Source organism: Trichoderma camerunense, assembly GCF_050948025.1.
Source record: "Trichoderma camerunense strain CBS 138272 chromosome Unknown V8C40scaffold_1, whole genome shotgun sequence".
NCBI classification, from domain to species: Eukaryota; Fungi; Ascomycota; class Sordariomycetes; order Hypocreales; family Hypocreaceae; genus Trichoderma; species Trichoderma camerunense.
Window position 1 is genome coordinate 977806 of NW_028145369.1, and position 18104 is coordinate 995909.

The following is an 18104-nucleotide window of genomic DNA, read 5'->3' on the forward strand; positions in this document are numbered from 1 at the left end:
CAGAAAACAGGAGCATCCTGCAGATTTGAAGCTGTCCAGGTGATATCTCAATGCAGTCTCATTTCAGCTCCGCCACACCCGATCTCCCGCGCGCGAGAGCTTTTCCAGAATCGCATCAAGTGTCCAATGTCTTGATAAACCAGGTACGAATTAGCCGGTAGCAAATTACCATGCTTGGACGATCGTCGCCAATATCGGGCTAGTTGCCTCAATAGTTCGGCCTGCGCCAGCTATTATCGCCACAATATTTGCGCGCTATTGCGCCAGCTGAAAACTAGACAGGCAAGACAGGAAACCGTGAGGCATCCAGCGCCAGCAAGCATTGTTATAGGAGTAACACATATTTAAAAGCCACAGTCTCGGCACTGAAAATGTTTGATGGGAGGGTGAAACCCAAGGCGTTGAAGTTGAAAAACCATTGGTCAAATCACAATGGCGGCCCAAAACAAGTTCACAACCTGTACCTTTATCCTCAAGAAATGTGACTTTTCTAGTGCTTCGCTCGCACCAAGTGAGTCGTTCCCTAGTACTTGGGTGCCACTCGTATCAAAGCCACATGGCTAACCTATCCATCAGCATGTGTTAAGAACTTTTGTCAAGGAGAGCCATACGGCTTTGGCTCTTGCACAGCGGACTTCACTGGCGTACCAGCAGAATGCTGCTCGCAAAGCACGGTTGGCGATGTAGCACAATGCATGGCCGACTTTCAGCAGCAGCAGGGATATGGCATCTTTGGCGACGCTTGTCTCTCCGTTGAGCGATATGTGACCGAATGCGAGAATGCCAACTCCGGGTTTGATAACGCTTCCTTCAAGCAGCAGGCTGGGTGTCTTTGCTATGATAGCAACGGCAACTATTCTCCAGACACATGGGATAACGCGGTGGCCACTTGCGTAAGTACTGGACAGAGCGCTCACCCGACCATCTGGAGCGCTTTGCAAAAGAATTCCCAAGTGATTGGTCTGTGTACCAAGTTTGCTGGTGCTGCTGCTCCAACCGGCCCCGCGACAACCGGTCCCATCCCGACAGACACCACGGCGAGTTCCACTACCACCGGCGAGGCACCTCCAGGAACGACAGCGGCCGACACGGCAAGCCCAACTGAGACGGGTTCAACTCCTGCTGGAACCACAGGCTCGAGCAATCAGACTCCAGCACCATCCAGTGCAACTAGTAGCAGCGCGGCTGCGACAACCACGACGAGTAGATCGGCGGCGGTCAGGGTTGGAGAGGTGAGTTTAAGACATTAATCCCTTTTGCTTGTTCGAATGCATGCTGACTTCTTCGGGATATGTAAAGATGAGCTATTCTCAAATCAAGTGGGCAGCCGTAGGCTTTGGACTGATGTTGCCCGCATTTATGATGACGCTGTGAGGGGAAAATCCTTGATGATGGATCTAGCCAGACAGATGGGCATCATTGATTCATGATGAAATGCGGCGTTTATGGATACCTTTGTGTTGATTTATTTGATTTCGAGGTGGAATCATGAAGGCTGAATGAATTGTGGCTTTGATCGTTGAAGTACAGAGTAGTAGCGGCCGTTAGTACAGATAGCGCCTAATTGGAAATTCGTGGTTATTGTGTGACCTGATGAACCATGACAGTAGTGTGAACAAATTAATCCATTTTAACGAGACTGAGGACAAAAAGAAACCAAAGATATTAGGCCGTGTGATGTGAAGAAGAAGAGCTAATATGAAGTTGTCATCGTCACATCAGATGCGTAGAAATGCTGCGGCAGCCAGTGACATTCACGTGACTGCGCTTGTACCTGAATTAATGCCACTTAGCCTCCAACTTCCATCGCGTCTCAAGCAGCTATTCAGCTTCAGAAGCCAATTCGAGATCCAGCTGCTTGCATATCTTCCAGGACGGCAATCATGGCGCCTGGGGAATCAGGGCAGCCGCAGGCATCCGGCGATTCTGCGCCTGCTGCTCCATCGCCCACCTTGCCCCCTCCTGAGAAGCCGTCGGCAGTCAGACAACGGTCATATGTCGTGCTGTCCTTCTGGCTGGTTGTCCTGCTGCTTGGACTGCCCATCTGGTGGAAGACAACGGCGATTTACCGAGCCGAATTACCTCTGGATAGGATGCTGAAATGGGCTGACGGCAAGGTAAGATATCAAATCCCAAGCCCTCAAAGCGGCGCTTTGTCCCCTCCCACTGACGCCATATGCTGTCCAGGCTTGTCGACCCGTCTTCCCCCTCCAGATCTCGATACAGGCCGATTCTCTCCAGGAGCAAGAAGCTCAGAATCTCATCCGACTGACCCAACATGCATTGGACGATCTAAACGACTTCTCTGGCCACCACCTGCGCTTGCAGCTTGCGCCACGGAATGCGCCCCTTCCGAGAGACGACTTCCAAACCGCTTTGACGATTCGCCTCAAATCGGGCACTAGCAGCTCGGCCTCACTCAACCAGGAATCTGCTGTTCTCGACATAACTTACCCACCCAATCATGTTCCATCTCTTACTTCGCCATCCTCCCCGCTTGCATCTTACATTACGAACGAGCTCCGGGCCACCTTCGCCGAGGAACAGTCCATTATATCATACCTCCTTTCTACATCGTCCATGTCCACCGGCGTGCGTCCCCAAGGCTTGAGTGCTGAGGCTGCCGAGGCTCTCTCTAAGCGGACGACTCGATCTCTGCGATACGCCCCGACCTATCATCTCACCTTTTCTCTATTCACGGATAATGCGCTGCCCAACACCTGGGATATCGAGGCTGCATTGGACGAGTACATCAGGCCAATGCTGGAGGTTCTGCGCCCCATCCACAATTTTACCATCGACACACAAGTTCAGCTGTACGCCATACCCGGTGTACAATCCCAAGTGCTCAGCAAAGACCACCTATCCTCATTTATTAATGCTGCTGAGTGGCCGCTGTCTCCGTCAATTGGCAAAGCGCCCACGGTCAACTTTGTCATATACATTGGAAACCAGACAGTTGGTCTGGATGCTGAGGCGGAGACATCTCGGTCGTGGATGATTCCCCAATGGGGCACCGTATACTTGCTCTCTCTACCCGATACGGAGAGCCATGTATCAACGGCAGCGCTGAAACAGCCCATGCTTACATTTGGTGGTCATTTGCTGACACTAATGGGTACTCCTCAGTCAGGATCTCTACCCTTGAGACTCTCCACCCTTGGCCGTATTCGATCTACCGATCTGTTGCTTCGTGCATCATCTACCCTTGGGTCCCTTGCGAGATTGTCACTCGCACTGCCTTCCATCTCGATTCCTCGCAGCGTTGCAGATGGTGTTTCGAAGACGATGCACCACTTGGAGCTGGCTTGCGCCGATCTTGGAGGGCCCGAGGGACTGATGCATGCGAGGATTGCCGAGGAAGAGGCAGAGAGGGCTTTCTTCGAGAAGAGTATGGTGGGACAGTTGTATTTCCCAGACGAGCACAAGATTGCCGTCTATCTCCCATTGCTTGGACCGGTGTTTGTGCCGCTTATCATGGGGCTAATTAACGAGGTGAAGAAGCTTATAAAGGAGGCCAAGCAGAAAGCACTGGATGCTAGAACTAAGAAACAGCAGTAATAAATTTTTAGATCTTTTTTTGGTTATATGAAATAGAAGATACCCACGAATTCTGTGCCTTTCTCACTCTTTTTCGATGTCCTCTTTTTATGATGGTTTTAACAGTTTTCGGTGCTGCTTGAATCGCTGCTACCTGCCTATCAAAATGACGTCGCAGCCAAGCTAGAGCGAAGCTTCCCGGCGAATAATTGGAGCTTCGGCAGTCCCTTCAGCAACCGAAACTTCATCTCCACACTAAGACAAATACACACCTTATTGTTATCCTTGGCGACCGCCGCCCTTTGCCGCCCTTTGCCGCCCTGCTCAAAATGCGAAAAAGAAGAAGATGCTGCCCGAGCCTTCTTTTACGCTAACAATCCCCAGTATCCACGACGGCACGGCGCTGGATTGTCGAGTCTATCACCCAGCCTCGTTGTTTACAGGCGCGCGCGGCTCACAGCACGGAGTGGCGCCTTGGAAACGACATGCGGCTGTTTTTGCGCATCCGTATGCTCCGCTGGGCGGGAGTTTTGATGATGGACTGGTAGATATTGTGGCATCGCAGCTGCTTCGCAAGGGGTATCTGCTGGGGACGTTCAATTTCAGGTGCGTGTCATGGAGCTGAAGTGAACGAGGCGCTCGAGTTTGGCTAATGAGAGGGAAACCGAGGTGTAGAGGTGCTGGGCAATCTGGTGGACGGACATCGTGGACGGCAAAGCCGGAGCGCGACGATTACATCAGCTTCGTTGGTTTCATGGCGCATTACGTTCATCGCCTCGTGTCGTCTGGCGTAACTGAGCAACAGGCGGCGTCGGTTAGCCAGCGTCCTGTCTTGCTGATGGCAGGCTACTCGTATGGAGCCATGATAACGACACAATTGCCGCCTCTTAATGAGCTTCTGGAACGCTTTGCCTCTCCGGACAGTGGATCCAATGCTGCTCAGATACGACTGCGGGCTGAAAGTTGGGCTGAGAAGCAGGGCCAAGCTCTGAAAGAAGCTCGCGGTATCATGACAGGCGGACAACAAAAAGCCCACGGAACCACGAGCAATTCAGCTAGTCCACAGGTACCGGCAAATGGCAAACTCTCACCAGTAAACGGCTTCACCACACCCCAGCCAGCCTATCTGCTTGTGTCTCCACTGCAGGGCCTCGTTACGCATCTTGCTACCATGTCCTTGGTGCCGTCGGTCTTCGCAAGGCGAAGTCCTCCTTCGGAAGATGAAGCTGAGACTAAGCTGGTGCGAAATCCCACCCTGGCCATCTTTGGAGATGGTGACATCTTTGTCCCTGTGGGCAAGCTGCGTTCTTGGGTGGCTGGGCTGAGTTCGCAGCACGCATCACAGTTCCGTGGACACGAAATTGCGTCGGCTGGTCATTTTTGGGCTGAAGAGGGAGTGTTGTATTCCATGCTAGATTTGGTTTGTGATTTCGCGGGTAAGCTGTACGACAGCAATTAGAGTGATGGGTACCTATACAAAATGGGAGACTCGGTCATGGATCAACGTTTATATGTTAGATAGACCTGAAGGTAACAAATGCCTTTATGATAGCAGGCTTCAATTGCTTTTATTAGCGTGTTATAGTACTGGCCTCTACCTTTTCTAGCGTGTTGTACATATCTCCTATCTTCAGTTACATGTGCTATACTCTGCCTACATCCATGCCCCTTAACCAGGTGGCATATAATCAAAAAAATCAAAACCCGTAAACGCCTCTGCAGATTGCCATGATACTGGCCTATTTTGTGTCCACCGATGTGGCGACCTGAACATTTTGCTCGTCATAGGAGAGTTCACGTACAACTTGGCCGATCAACTCATCATCCATTTGCATAAAGGAAACCCGGCCCTTTACGAACCAAAAGCCAACGGCTGCAACAAGCATAACGCCAAAAACGGCAATGGCGTAGTTCATGTCGCTAGGAGCTGGGTTGGGGCTGCCAGGGAACAGGAAGAAGACGGTTGTTATGACGCAGTATACGATGGAGATGATGTTGAGAGGCACACCGAATCGACCAAGACGGAATTCTCCCGGTGGCAGCTTATCACGGCCGACAAGGAGGAGGACAATGATGGGCATGCCGTAAGAAACTGTCAATGCGATGGTGCTGACGCTGAGAATGGCTTCGAGCACTGTGTTTGCAAAAAGATACAAGACGCCGATCAGGCTGATGAGGAATGCCTGAAGCCACAAAGCACGGCCTGGAACTTGCCATACCGGGTCGACGTGGGAGAAGTAGGCGGCGTAGGGGATTCCGCCATCACGGGCAAAACTCCATGTGAGACGGGAGGAAGAGGTCAAGACGCTGACACCCTGGCCCATTCCGTTGAAGATGAAGAGGGCAACCAAGACGGCGGCACCGTTGAGTCCAACAGTCTCCTGGAGCAACTCGACAAATGGCAGACCGGTGGGAGGGTCCAGAACATTGTCGAGGTTCTGAATGGTGAAGAGGCAGATAACCATGAAGATGAAGCCGGAGATGGCACCGCAGATGACGGACAGATACATGGTCTTGGGGCCATTGCGTCGAGGAGCAGGGATCTCTTCAACCATGTGGATGACAGAGTCAAAGGCAGTCAGGCCATACGCGCCCTGGACAAGACCCATGAACCAAGTGACACCATCGGGCCAGCCAGTCTGGTTGATCCAAGTGCCAAAGACGAACTTGGCTGACTGGTACTGGAGGTCGTGCTTGACGCCGACGGAGATGAGCAGCGCCAGGCCAAGGATGAAGAACAAGCCGACGTACCAGACGCCGACGAAGTTGTTGAACCACGGAAGGAACTTGTCGTTGCGGCAGCCGACGTGGTTGATGGCAGTGAAGAAGACGGTGATGCCGACGTAGACTAGGAATTGCACCCAGCCCTTGCTCGCGCCGTCCCAATCCGGGTCAAACATGACCTTCATGCCCAGCACGAACTCGGTCATGAAGGCATTCTGCGAGGCCGTGAGCGTCCACCAACCAAACGTGTTGATCCAGGCACACATGTATGCCGTGAAACGCCCAAGCGGCGTCTGGCTCAGCTGCGAGATCCAGAATGCCTGGCCTAGAGCGGTGGGCATGCTGCTGCAGAGTTCGCCCATGGACACGGCAACGCAGATGTTGCACAGCGTGACGACGAGGAGGCCCCAGAGCACGGCAATGGGCCCGCCGTTTGTGAGGCCGCTGGACATGCCCTGGGCCTCGGTCGAGTAGGTGCCCAGGACGCAGAAGGCGAGGGCCAGCATGCTCCAGATGTCGAACTTGCGGGTGAGGGCCTGGGAGTGGCCGAGGGCGGCGAGATCGACGGCATCGCGGGTGGCTTGGTCGGCGGTGTCGAGCTCGCCGTCGATGAGCTTGGCGATGTTGGGGTCTTTCTTACTGCTGCTCGCCATTGTGGATTGTTGTTGTTATGGGTTGGATTATTTCTCCTCTGTTCCGTTCCTTGTTTTCACTTGTTGAGATATTTTGCAGTGATGCAAGAGGAGAGCAGCAGATGTGAATGGTCAGACAGCATTCCCTGGAAGCCTTTGTCTTGTGAAATTGATCTCAGTCAGATGTCTCAGAGTAGAGAACAAGCGATGAGTGGGCGAATTGCACAGCGGCAAGTCTTCAGTAATTCAAAGGGCCAAAGAGGTTTTATATAACGAGAAGGAGGAAGGAGACGAATTGACATCCCGGCGTGTAGGGCGCGTGATGGCGTTTATGTGACATTCTAGGCGTCTCTCCTCGGTCTTCTCCTCACCTTGGCTTTTAGATCCCGACATGTGTGTGTGTCCGTGTATGTACGCGACAACCCGGACATGTGTGCACGTATGCCGTCGTTACGCACACACTGCTTCCCGTCCTCTTGTTAGCCCCTGTACCGAGTTGCTTATCTCTACAACTTGGAGTCTCCGATCTCAGGCCAAGCGTCAATCTGTGTGCCACACCTCATCCACGCCTCTAGGCGACATGCGGACTAGACGATGATAGCGATGGAGGCAAAAAAGACTCAGTTGCCACGACGTAACCTGACCAAGGCCGATAACGACGGGGACCTGATAGGGCGGCCCTGATAACAGCCGCTTTCCAGCCAACTAACGAGCTTCCAAGATATGCTAAGGGGCGGTGCTAAACCAGGGTTACCCCGGACTTCCCCAGATTTCTTCAAGCCCAGCTCCGAGGCGGCTTGCCCAGAGGCACTGGATCGGCGCGAGCGAGAGGACTTGGAAACCCCCTCCTTTGTGTTCATGGCTTGCTTTAGTGTTGTCGCTTTTGCTGCTTTATGCCCGTTAGCAGTTTAGTGTCATGTCGTTGACTCCGGCGTTTCTCGTTTGGTGAGAGCTTGGTTCCCGGTATTATCGCATTCTCTCCCAAGGGACGAAGCTGAGAAAGCGGCCTCTCCCGGCCGAGTTCGTGCTAACGAGGGCACAATCCCGCCCTTGACGCCGGCACCCTTGTCGGACCCGGCAAGTTCTCCGCTAAGAAACATATCCAGATGACTTTATCTGCGTATCTCGCATTGTTAGGTCTGATATGTGCCTTGATACCCGTAGATTTCTAATGGGATGCGAAACTTTGCTGATTTGCATCACGTACGTGAATGTTTACTGTTTATCTATCTGGTGTTCCATGTTCAGATTGGGAAACTCGGCGAGAAGAGAGGGGTGGTTGGCTTCGTGCTTATTGAGTGCTCGTACTGTACGACAATGCACGAGTGCTGAAGCATAGCCTTAACAATACAAAGAATGTATCCCCCTGCTCCCGCGACTAATAGCCTGGCTCCGAAATGCGCATCGTAATGAATTGATGCTTCCGAACAAATAAAGCAACTATTCGAAGCGTTGAACCTACGGCTTCGCTTAACTTCCATATTCCCCTTTGGAACCTTGTTCCAGGCCCACAGATCGTGGATTCTCCTGTCATCTAATACGCGGGGAAAGGAGGATATCGGGCTCGTCAATTCAATGGTCATTCAGCTGGATTCGCCGTTATCGTTCGCCCAGCGTCATTGTGGCGATGATCCGTTGGAGCGCCCAAAGTGGCGAAGATCCGGTGAGCGGAGCTGATGGAGTTTGAGGGGGAGATGCTTCCCGTCTTACCGGTCTTGGCAACGTCTTGACAGGGCATCAAAGCTGATGCGCGTAAAGCTGTAAAACGCCTTTTTCATTGTCAAATAAAAGCACGATTGCTTTGTTAATAAACTTTCGGGTCGTTAAGGAAGTTGTTAGCATATGCACATGTTGTCATTGGATGTCTGCCGATGCCAAAATGTTGACCGATAAGACATAGTGTCGATTATAGCGTTGCCTAGCAATAAAACCAAACAACGTCGTTACTAAATTTGGACAAGTAGGGGGGTTGAATCGATTATATGTACATATTGCACGGCCATGCGGGCGCGAACAGCGGGAGCTGAAGATAGAAGCTCTGTTGGCAAGCGACTTTGGGTCCTAGATTGGGCGTGAATTGCAGGGCAACCGGAATTCGGCGGAAATTGGGCACATGCAGTCAGTCACCCATAAGCTCTAATGATGAACCACGAGGGATTGACTTTGTTGAGAGCAACTGAAAATACGTAATGAAAATAAGAATCGTTGAGATGAGGTTGTAAAGCTCGCATTGGTAGGTGAATATGTGTGAGAGTGATTGGCCTCAATTTTGCAGAAATACGAGGTAATGATACAGTTTCTCCTCGCAGTAAAGTGCCACAGATTTAGTCCCTTACTACGTGTACAAGTATCAGAGAAAAGTGGACGGCGATAGTGTGTGAAGAAGGTGAATAGTTAAGAATTTAGATTGCATCCATGGTACCAGATCTTATCCTGGTATACAACAGCACTTCCATTGAGAAATTTGTCCAGTTTGTAAGTGCTACGAATATGTACAAAGACATTACCAATGATATTTCAGCTCTATTCCCAAGTAGAAGCCTCACATACGTCGTATTATGTTGGAATTTTATCAATCAAATATACGAATTACTCGTAATGTAATTGGATTCGGGTGTGGAGTAGCAATTGATGCTGGCCCAGTCATCCCCATCTTGCTTATCGTTCATTTCAGAGCACAATGCTTTGTGAAACGGAATTAGCCCCCTTATGCTGAATAGGCTAATCAAATTCTTAATAGCTGGCTCCTGTGAGCGTGCAAGGCACGTTTATCCCTCGGGCGAAAGGGACCTTGCAGGAGCCCGCTTGGAGTCCCATATTCTCTCAGCGTAGCTGTAACGGTAAGCATCGAAGACGTGGCGAATGATTAGGGGTCGTACCCTTACTAATATCAGCTTTATTAGCTGAGGGATGACAATAACACTGTTTTCCTGCTTAGTCGTGCCAAAACCTCAAGCTACAGAGCATTCATAGTCATTCTCAAGGTTACATCAGTAACTTGGTGCAAACATACCATGGATTTAGTCAACTTGCCATTACTGCAAATAGTTAGTAATGTAAATACACAATCTCCATTGTAATAGTGACCCGCGGACCATATTGACATTGCCTGACAGATTATTTTGACAAGAACCCTGACAATGTTACTCCAGGTAGAGGAGCAATGCTGTTTGAAGTTGTATTTTCGTGTCCTTTTTTGAAAAGCAGATGCCGGACATTTGTGAGCAATTAGGCGCAAAGGAACCTGTCAGACATTTCTTGCAGCACTTTTGGCAGAGCTTACATACATGACTCTGTTCAGTCTGCTGATCTAGCTAGAGGGAAGCTATGCCACTGGTACCTCCGATCACCCGGACTTCCTGGCCATATATCCATCCAGACAGCTCTTAGGTCATGGCGCTCAAAGAAATCATCCTTAAGAACGTCAAGGTCATCGACAAAAGATTTGATTCTCTGAGCGACTAGACCTCCGTCCCGAGAATTCCTTCTCACAAACCAGCTCTGCCCGACCCATTCCAAAGGGATCCTAGGTTCACTATCGAGCGAGGACCTCCCGAAGTTGCCGGCGCCATAGATCTTTAGTTTCAGATCGACGAGAGAACTACCGCCGGTGTACGCTCTCGCTGCAGCTATTGTATCAAAGATGGATTGAGCAAGGGCCGAATCCATGGCGGTATTGATGAGCGCTGCGCGAAAAGTGTTAACGGGTAGCTCCCAGCCACCCATTTCAATAAATGATTCTCCATGCCTTACTTCGGGAGGATCGATGACAGAACAGTCAAGGACTAGAGAGATACGCTTCAATCGTGGAAGCTGGCCAAGGATTTGATAGATGCCAACTTCGTCTCTATCACCACGGGTTCGAGGAATACGCAGCTCCAGCTTCTCTAGGTTCAAACATATGCCTGAGAGTAGCCTTATCCTACCACAAGAGAGCACGAAAGCTTCGATATCATCAAAGGACTTCGAGGCTGGGACAAAACGAAGCTCTCGAAGAGAATTGCCATGTTGATCAATAACTGCTCGCCAGGCGCTGTCTCCTACTTCACCTTCCAATTCGAGGCTCTGCAGTGGCTTCATAGCTCGCAATAGCCGACATACGGACTCATCGGCAGCTATTGCTTGCTCCAGATTCCGTGCTCCAGGCATTAAAGCGAGAGAAGAAAGAGAAGATAATCCACCACCCTCTGCGATAATAGCTAGGGCCTGTACTGCATCAATAATAGTAAATCCCAGATGCAGTTTAGTTAGCTTGTTAAAGTCGGTATAGCCAGACCACTGATGAATGCGTAGCTCTGAAGCTCCATTAAGGTACAAGGTGCGCAAACTCCCCTTGCCCTGCACTTTATCGCGTACTTGGCCGTCGTTGATGAAGAAACCCTTCCATTTCGGCTTACCAGACTGCCTGTGCAGCTGGATGGCATTGGCTAACTCAATGGTATTACCTATTGGTTGACCAGCCATGCCAACATACGAGAGCTTTGGCGCTAAACTTCTTACCATCTGTATGACGGCTTCTTCATTGTACCCAATGTATCCATCTCCATCATAAGAAGAGTATTTCATGTAGATCCCATAAAGATTCGGCGATGTAGCAAGGGCATACTCTTCTGGCGAGATATCGTGATATTCGTTCCTTGGCTGATAGAGGCTTCGAAGGTTGAAGGTATGAACATGTAGTCTGGCATCTGGGCAATTGTCGCGTAGCGCTAAGAGCAAGCACATCGGTACCTGGCTTATGCAATTATATACGAGATCGGATAAACAACTCAGTCGGCTGATGAATTTCGCTATTCCGACCCAGGTTTCTTGATACTTGATCTTCATCCGTAGTATCTCCTCTGGCGCTTGTGGTGGTTCGTTTGACTCATAGAGAGGGGATCTAAATCTTGTGGGACAAAGAGGACTAGGCTTCGCAAAAAAGCTTTCCTCTTCAATCTCTTCACATCCAGTTTCGTTTTGTTCCGAGTCCTCTTCATAGGCCCGAGAACCACTAATCCTGAGATTGCGAACAAAGCTAAGGCGGATGTTTACATCTGGCATCTCATCCAGGAAAGTGAAACTTTCGTCTGGATTCAGTCCGTCGATCTTGAGATGGATACGCCGGAGACGGAACCTCATGGCCGCAGAGGCGCACTGTCGATTCGCCAACGAAAAGGTGAGCAGACCACCGCCTTTTGACGGATTCAGCCAGGAGCAGATGCCCTCTAAAAGATGAAAAGGCAGCCTTTCTAGTGGCGCCAAGGAGGTATCGGTTGCCATCCTAGAATCTTTGCCGACTTGTTTTCTCTTTAGCTATGAGGTGAAGACTCAGAAGACTAGAGGGTGGCGTCAATATCGGTGGGTGAGCTTTGATTTCGGAGAAAATTAGAGCACGGCAGGTTGTTCAAGGCCAGTCAGTGTTGCCGCCAGATGTCTGATTCCACGATTGAGTAGGTTGGGCAGATCGGTTATTGTGGCATTGTCAATTTCTTTTGTGTAAGTAATGGCAAGGGAAAGATAACGAAAAAAAAAATAAAAGTGGAAGAACAAATCATATATACCCAAAAAAGGGTAAATTTCACGTGTTATTACTATTGCGCGGCCCGATTGGGCCAAGTCGTCTAATGGAGGTCCAACACCAACATGCCACAGAAGTAGCTGCAGTAACCATCACATACACGACTACTTAAATTTGAAGTGGATATAGGTAGGCATGTCAAGTGGTACATCAATCTGACTGGTCTCCCTGTCGACGTCATATTCATCAACAGCTCGCTCTCATGGTATTTTATCTCCTGAGGGACATATCCATGACACAACGGACATGATGGATTTTCATGAAAGATTCTGGCTTTAAGAAAGCTAAATAGGTGCTGACGATGACTGACTATACACTCCATGAAGGGACGCCAAGCACGTCTCCCGTAATTGTCGCTGTTCGGATCAAATTGGAAGGATACGTGCCCTCGTTCCGAATTGCCCAGCAAGTCTTCCCTATGAACGCATATTGCAATGAAGAAGGCTGATATTTGAAGCAGGGTAAAACTAGTGAAATAATCTTTGGCTAGATACAAATGGAACTTTATTCTCTCTGGTAGAACTTTCGTAGCTAGTGTATTGAATGAATGAATTATTTATATCGAGTGCGCCAGAGAGTTCTCATTATATAGATATGTACTTTTTAGATGCAAATGTGTTAGACTGGTGAATTAATGGTTCTTGACTGGAATAGGCCCTTCAATGATTCTCTCCCCTCCTTACAAGTCGCACACTACGCACGTTGTAAAGTAGGATACTCAAAGTCTGCTGGATTGGATATCCTATATTTGCTATAGTTCCACCTTCAGAAAGGCCTATAACCGCCCAAGAGGGTAGGATTGATGTATCCTATATAGCACGAGGGTGCCGGGTACAACACCCGTAATATAGGATAGAGCTATAACCCTAATCCCTTGGATTTAAGCTGTTGAAATTGCAAAAAGGCTGAAAGTCAGAGGGCTGTTGAGGCTTATATATCGCTAATTCCATCATAAGCCTCATGTAGTCTCACATGTCTCACATCGATGACTCAAGATACATACGGTTAGGCCATCAACCGCAACACCTTAGGTGACACTCTGGAACAAGCAGTTGTGTACAGATTTGACAAGTGCCGCGGCTCCCCTAAAAACAATGAATAGCCTATTGATACCGCGAATTAGAAGTAAATCTAATGCCGGCATAGCCCAACGCTCGGCGATCGCGTATGCTAATTTGCATGCACAGTAGTAATCATCATTAATAGTGCGATCGATTTGCAACTCTTGGCAGATTGCCGATATGAGAGGGTTACATTGTTTACTACATTACCCACGTTGCAATCATGCAAACGTGCGCATCCGCATCTGCAACTACTGTATGTCAGCACGACGACGAAGACGAACGAACTCCACATGCACTGACCACTTCAAGCTAAGTTTACAAAACCTGCTTACGTAGAAAGACTTGAAAGCTCCAAAAACATATAGTTGTATATAGATACTATAGCTGGCATATGGAATATGTTTTTGCTTCATTTAATAAACAGTTGGTGTCTATATCGAGGGGTGCCACACGTAGTTGTTAATATTGAAGTTTGCGGCTGTGCATTGTGGCGCTCGTCTTCATCTTGGCTTCTGCACTAAAAGAAGCATAACATGCAAGCATCAAAACTTTGTTATGTGGCTGTATTGACGGCGCAATATCTCACAAAGTATTGATCTTACAGGACAATCGTTTTGCTTAGAGTAAAATATAAGTCTGCGGCTTCAATACGTCGCTGAGTTGAATCGGTCGCTTTTTATCCTTCAAAGGTCTCGAATCCTTGATTATCGTTGTACCGAAATCGCTCAGCCCAGTTTCTCAGTTTTCCAAAATCGCGACACTGGTGCGGAGTGCCGTATCCGTCTACGCCTTTTCTATCCGCTGCGCTATCAAATTTTGGTTTGAATGGCTCCAACGTGGAATCGGATGTACAGAGGATACTCTCTCTAAGGTAATCCAAGCAGTGGAGTGAGTGGGAGTGCGGCTCGGTGATATTTCCCTCTAAAGCTTCGAAGAGGTCGGATTGAAGAAGATACTGCATCAAGAGCCGTCAGGTACAAAGCAAAAGCAAATGATGGAGCAAAGTCAGTGAGAGATTGTTCACATACGAGACAGTGCAGCTGGTGAAATACTGCGACAGAGAATCGTCCGGTGCCATCTGTGCTCGTGTCCTGAACATAGTCGGGCACTGGACCTGCTGCTTCTATGTTTTTTATTGAGACATATCCCTTTCCCTCTAAATAACCACATGTCAGAGAACTGTATTATTCCAGATGTGGATGTTAAAGAGCGTACTTGGAAACAGGTTCATCCACGCTTCGTGGCCGTGCTCTGTACGAGGGTCATCATATACCCTCTCAGGCATGAAGGCTTTATGAATTGGTCCAACTATGATCTCCCGTTAGCTGTAAAAGAAGTAACGAGAACAAAATGAAGAAAATTTTGCCTACGAGGGGGAATGTCCAGTCCTGGAAGTAATTTTACACCCTCCCTTAACCCAGCTCTGGGCTGTACACTTTTCCATACAATGAGGCTCACTGCGACGGAAATCACTGAACTCAGCAAAGCAACGAGAGAAAGCTGTATAATCCCAAGATTCGCCCTTCTCTTCTCCATCATCGGTAGAGAGAGACTCTCGCTCTTGGAGCCCAACAGCGTGTCTTCATCTTCAGAGCCAGAGCTTTGCCGAGACATAATGCATTACTTGGAGTCAAAAGATCAAAGCGACTCCCAAGATAGGGATCCAGCTACAGTTTGACTGGAGTTATCCACCAAAACGAAGTCGGGCGACATCATGTAAGCGATTAATTTAGTCGAGCTGTGCTAAGAAAGGAAGCTGACCGTGCACAATGAGGGGCATTCGCAAATTACTGCTGGCATACGAGTAAGACAAACTCCATGTGCTTGGCGGGGACTTGACCCTGCAGATGCAAAAGTCCTGATGATGATAAACGCGTTGCAAGTGAGCAATTACCAGAATAAGTACTAATAAGTGGCGACAATGACGTTTTAAATGGCTCGATCAACGAAGTCTTATGCTGTTCCCAGTTTGTCTTGCATGCTGTATGTCGTGTAGATTTAGCCGATGAAGGTTAAGTCGGCACAAACCTAGCAAAAGTTCATCTAAATCACACCCACAATAACCGTTGACGGTTAACATGTCTGTGTTCATGCCCACTGGGAACCCACAACCTTGCATAATCTTACAGCCCATCCATGTAATATAAAAGCACTCATCGACTATTATTTGTGAGCCATCCTCGTACTACACACAACTAGTGTCTTTCTAAGGCGCGATATCTAGGATCTTATCACCCTCTTGCAATTCCACCACCATGTCCTCGAGACTTTGGTGTGCATGAACCCACTCTCTTACTGGTTCCCAGTCGATGCACTTGTGGTTCGTGTTGAAATCCACAAAAGAACCATCTATGCCCTCAGCCGGGTCTTTTACCCAATACTGTCCGAAAACTCCCAAATCCGGCTTACACTGGAGGACTTGCCGGAGCATGTCAATGCAGTGTGTGACATGTTTGGCAATTGTCTCCTCATCTTTTCCAAGGTGGTGTCCGGGGTACTCGGGGTCTGAGTAATAATTGTAATTGAAGTAGACGGATTTGCGGATCAAGTTGAGGCAGTGCAAATGGTGATTGAACTCGAAGAGAACTGGAAAGTCCCCCGACGGGGTTTTAAGATGGTCGGAACTGATGCCAGCACGTTCTGCCTGAGACTTGGACAATATGAGTGGTTTTGAAGTGGTACCAAGGCCTTCCCATGCTTCGTCCACCTCTGGAGAGGGGGGAAGGCGGAAGGCAGAGGTCGAGTTGGCGAGAAATGTCCCATCATAAAGAACTGAGTGATAATGAATTGGGATATCAATAGGAGTAGCTGGAAAAGAGTTAATCGAACCGTGCCCACAAGAATGTTGGAAAAGGACAAACTCTAACTCACGATTCTCTTGCGTATGTCGTACGCACATTGCGTCGAGGTAGGAAGCTCTGTGGATGTAGAGATATGTCAAGACATGAGAGCCTAGGGATACTCCCAGTAAGCCGATCAAGCAGTACAAGAGTATATCCTGCCGTCGATGACTTCTGGTCTGCCCTTTCCCGAGCATTGAGCCCCCTAAGAAAGGGTCTGACTCTTCAATGGAGCTTTCGTCTCTTTCCCTCTGCATATTCATTTCTGTTGACTTACAGCTGATTACAGTAACAATCTGAATTGCTTTGTTTTTTCTTGGGTCGTACATTAAGAAGTTTCAAGCTTACCTTTCTTTGAGAATAACATAATAAGACTGATACGGGTTAGCTCATTCTCATTGTTGTTCTCGGTTATCGTCGCCTATGTATGTAAACCCCCGTCATGATATCAATGACTATTTTAGCTGCATTGTCATGCAGGTATTGGAACCACACTCGTATCTACAAGCATGGAATCCACGACATCTCACCTTCCATTTGCAGAATATCAAGGCTTTTTTCGGACAAACCTTCGGAATCACGGAATTCTTATGCCTTGGCACGATCAACTGCTCGGACAAATTGTAAGCCTGTTAATAGGCATCAGAACTAGCTTGTATTCATCCACAAAGCAGGTTCCGTTGGGGACTGCCCCCCACTGACTAATGCGTTCCATTTGCCTCACACGACACTGTGATGGTGGGATTAGATATCTTAAAGGAAGAACGATGCCGCCAGATTAGATTTCCTTTACTTGTGTTTAATAATTATCCCACCAAAGAAATTTGATTCGCTACCAATATCACTATCAAAATGAAGACGTCTCTTTTCCTCAGCTGCATTACACTTGCGGCCACAGTGGCTGCTGCTCCTGTCCCTGTAATCCATTGACTCCTTATCCTCTCTCTTCTCAAAGCTAACTGATTGCTCTTTTCCCAGGGATCGGACGCTGTTGCCAACTATGAATGGAAGAAGGACACCCAGAGCACTGATGGTGTTGCTAACTATGCGTGGAAGAAGGATACCCAGGGTACTGATGGTGTTGCCAACTACGAGTGGAAGAGGGGTACCCAGAACACTGATGGTGTTGCCAACTATGAGTGGAAGAAAGATACTCAGAGCACTGATGGCGTCGCCAACTATGCATGGAAGAAGGATACCCAGAGTACTGATGGTGTTGCTAACTATGCATGGAAGAAGGATACCCAGGGTACTGATGGTGTTGCCAACTACGAGTGGAAGAGGAGTACCCAGAACACTGATGGTGTTGCCAACTATGAGTGGAAGAAAGATACTCAGAGCACCGATGGTGTTGCCAACTATGAATGGAAGAAAGATACTCAGAGCACCGATGGTGTTGCCAACTATGAATGGAAAAAGGAGTGAAAGTAAAATAGATACTATCAACGTCACCAAATACAATTAAAAGGTTACTATTGTAGTTGTCAAATTAAGCTTCTGTAAACTCAAGTTATCAAATCCCCGCTAAAGAGGGCAAAATTTCGTTCAATCTAGAATTCTTTTTTATTCTTTTCATGTCTTAAAATTGTATAATTTGATTTCCCTCAACACACAATTCGCTACCGTATGCTTCATTAGGTGTTAAAATGACTATTGAAGCATCACCTCGCTAATCACAGAGCAACAGGAAAATAACTGCCGGCTCTTCGCATACTGTTTCCTTGGTTCCGTAACGTGTCTTGGC

The 18104-nt window shown here is 48.6% G+C and overlaps 8 protein-coding genes across 8 annotated transcripts; 4 read left to right on the forward strand and 4 right to left on the reverse strand.

Annotated features, from left to right (window-relative positions):
* Positions 1–299: 299 nt before the first annotated feature.
* On the forward strand, positions 300–1584 carry V8C40DRAFT_229492 (uncharacterized protein). Its single transcript, XM_083212487.1, has 3 exons — positions 300–511; positions 577–1232; positions 1300–1584. The coding sequence occupies exons 1-3, from the start codon at positions 433–435 to the stop codon at positions 1372–1374; spliced, it is 810 nt and encodes a 269-aa protein (XP_083078898.1). The 5' UTR covers positions 300–432; the 3' UTR covers positions 1375–1584.
* Positions 1585–1826: 242 nt separating this feature from the next.
* On the forward strand, positions 1827–3606 carry V8C40DRAFT_229493 (GPI-anchor transamidase GPI17). The gene is made up of 2 exons (XM_083212488.1): positions 1827–2117; positions 2188–3606. The coding sequence occupies exons 1-2, from the start codon at positions 1884–1886 to the stop codon at positions 3559–3561; spliced, it is 1608 nt and encodes a 535-aa protein (XP_083078899.1). The 5' UTR covers positions 1827–1883; the 3' UTR covers positions 3562–3606.
* A 191-nt stretch (positions 3607–3797) lies between these two features.
* V8C40DRAFT_229496 (Alpha/Beta hydrolase protein) lies at positions 3798–5147 on the forward strand. Its single transcript, XM_083212489.1, has 2 exons — positions 3798–4146; positions 4216–5147. The coding sequence occupies exons 1-2, from the start codon at positions 3887–3889 to the stop codon at positions 4997–4999; spliced, it is 1044 nt and encodes a 347-aa protein (XP_083078900.1). The 5' UTR covers positions 3798–3886; the 3' UTR covers positions 5000–5147.
* On the reverse strand, positions 5072–7375 carry V8C40DRAFT_229498 (amino acid/polyamine transporter I). The gene has a single exon (XM_083212490.1). The coding sequence runs from the start codon at positions 6915–6917 to the stop codon at positions 5280–5282; it is 1638 nt and encodes a 545-aa protein (XP_083078901.1). The 5' UTR covers positions 6918–7375; the 3' UTR covers positions 5072–5279.
* Positions 7376–9878: 2503 nt separating this feature from the next.
* Positions 9879–12397, reverse strand: V8C40DRAFT_6891 (uncharacterized protein). Its single transcript, XM_083223311.1, has one exon. It carries the CDS (start codon positions 12156–12158, stop codon positions 10194–10196), a length of 1965 nt encoding a protein of 654 aa, XP_083078902.1. The 5' UTR covers positions 12159–12397; the 3' UTR covers positions 9879–10193.
* A 1471-nt stretch (positions 12398–13868) lies between these two features.
* On the reverse strand, positions 13869–15403 carry V8C40DRAFT_229511 (uncharacterized protein). The gene is made up of 4 exons (XM_083212491.1): positions 14891–15403; positions 14736–14828; positions 14549–14676; positions 13869–14475 (listed from the first exon to the last, which is right to left on the reverse strand). Exons 1-4 carry the CDS (start codon positions 15132–15134, stop codon positions 14197–14199), a joined length of 744 nt encoding a protein of 247 aa, XP_083078903.1. The 5' UTR covers positions 15135–15403; the 3' UTR covers positions 13869–14196.
* A 249-nt stretch (positions 15404–15652) lies between these two features.
* On the reverse strand, positions 15653–16667 carry V8C40DRAFT_229514 (oxidase ustYa family protein). The gene is made up of 2 exons (XM_083212492.1): positions 16392–16667; positions 15653–16328 (listed from the first exon to the last, which is right to left on the reverse strand). The coding sequence occupies exons 1-2, from the start codon at positions 16621–16623 to the stop codon at positions 15727–15729; spliced, it is 834 nt and encodes a 277-aa protein (XP_083078904.1). The 5' UTR covers positions 16624–16667; the 3' UTR covers positions 15653–15726.
* A 334-nt stretch (positions 16668–17001) lies between these two features.
* Positions 17002–17812, forward strand: V8C40DRAFT_6921 (uncharacterized protein). Its single transcript, XM_083223314.1, has 2 exons — positions 17002–17278; positions 17339–17812. The coding sequence occupies exons 1-2, from the start codon at positions 17213–17215 to the stop codon at positions 17783–17785; spliced, it is 513 nt and encodes a 170-aa protein (XP_083078905.1). The 5' UTR covers positions 17002–17212; the 3' UTR covers positions 17786–17812.
* Positions 17813–18104: the final 292 nt, after the last annotated feature.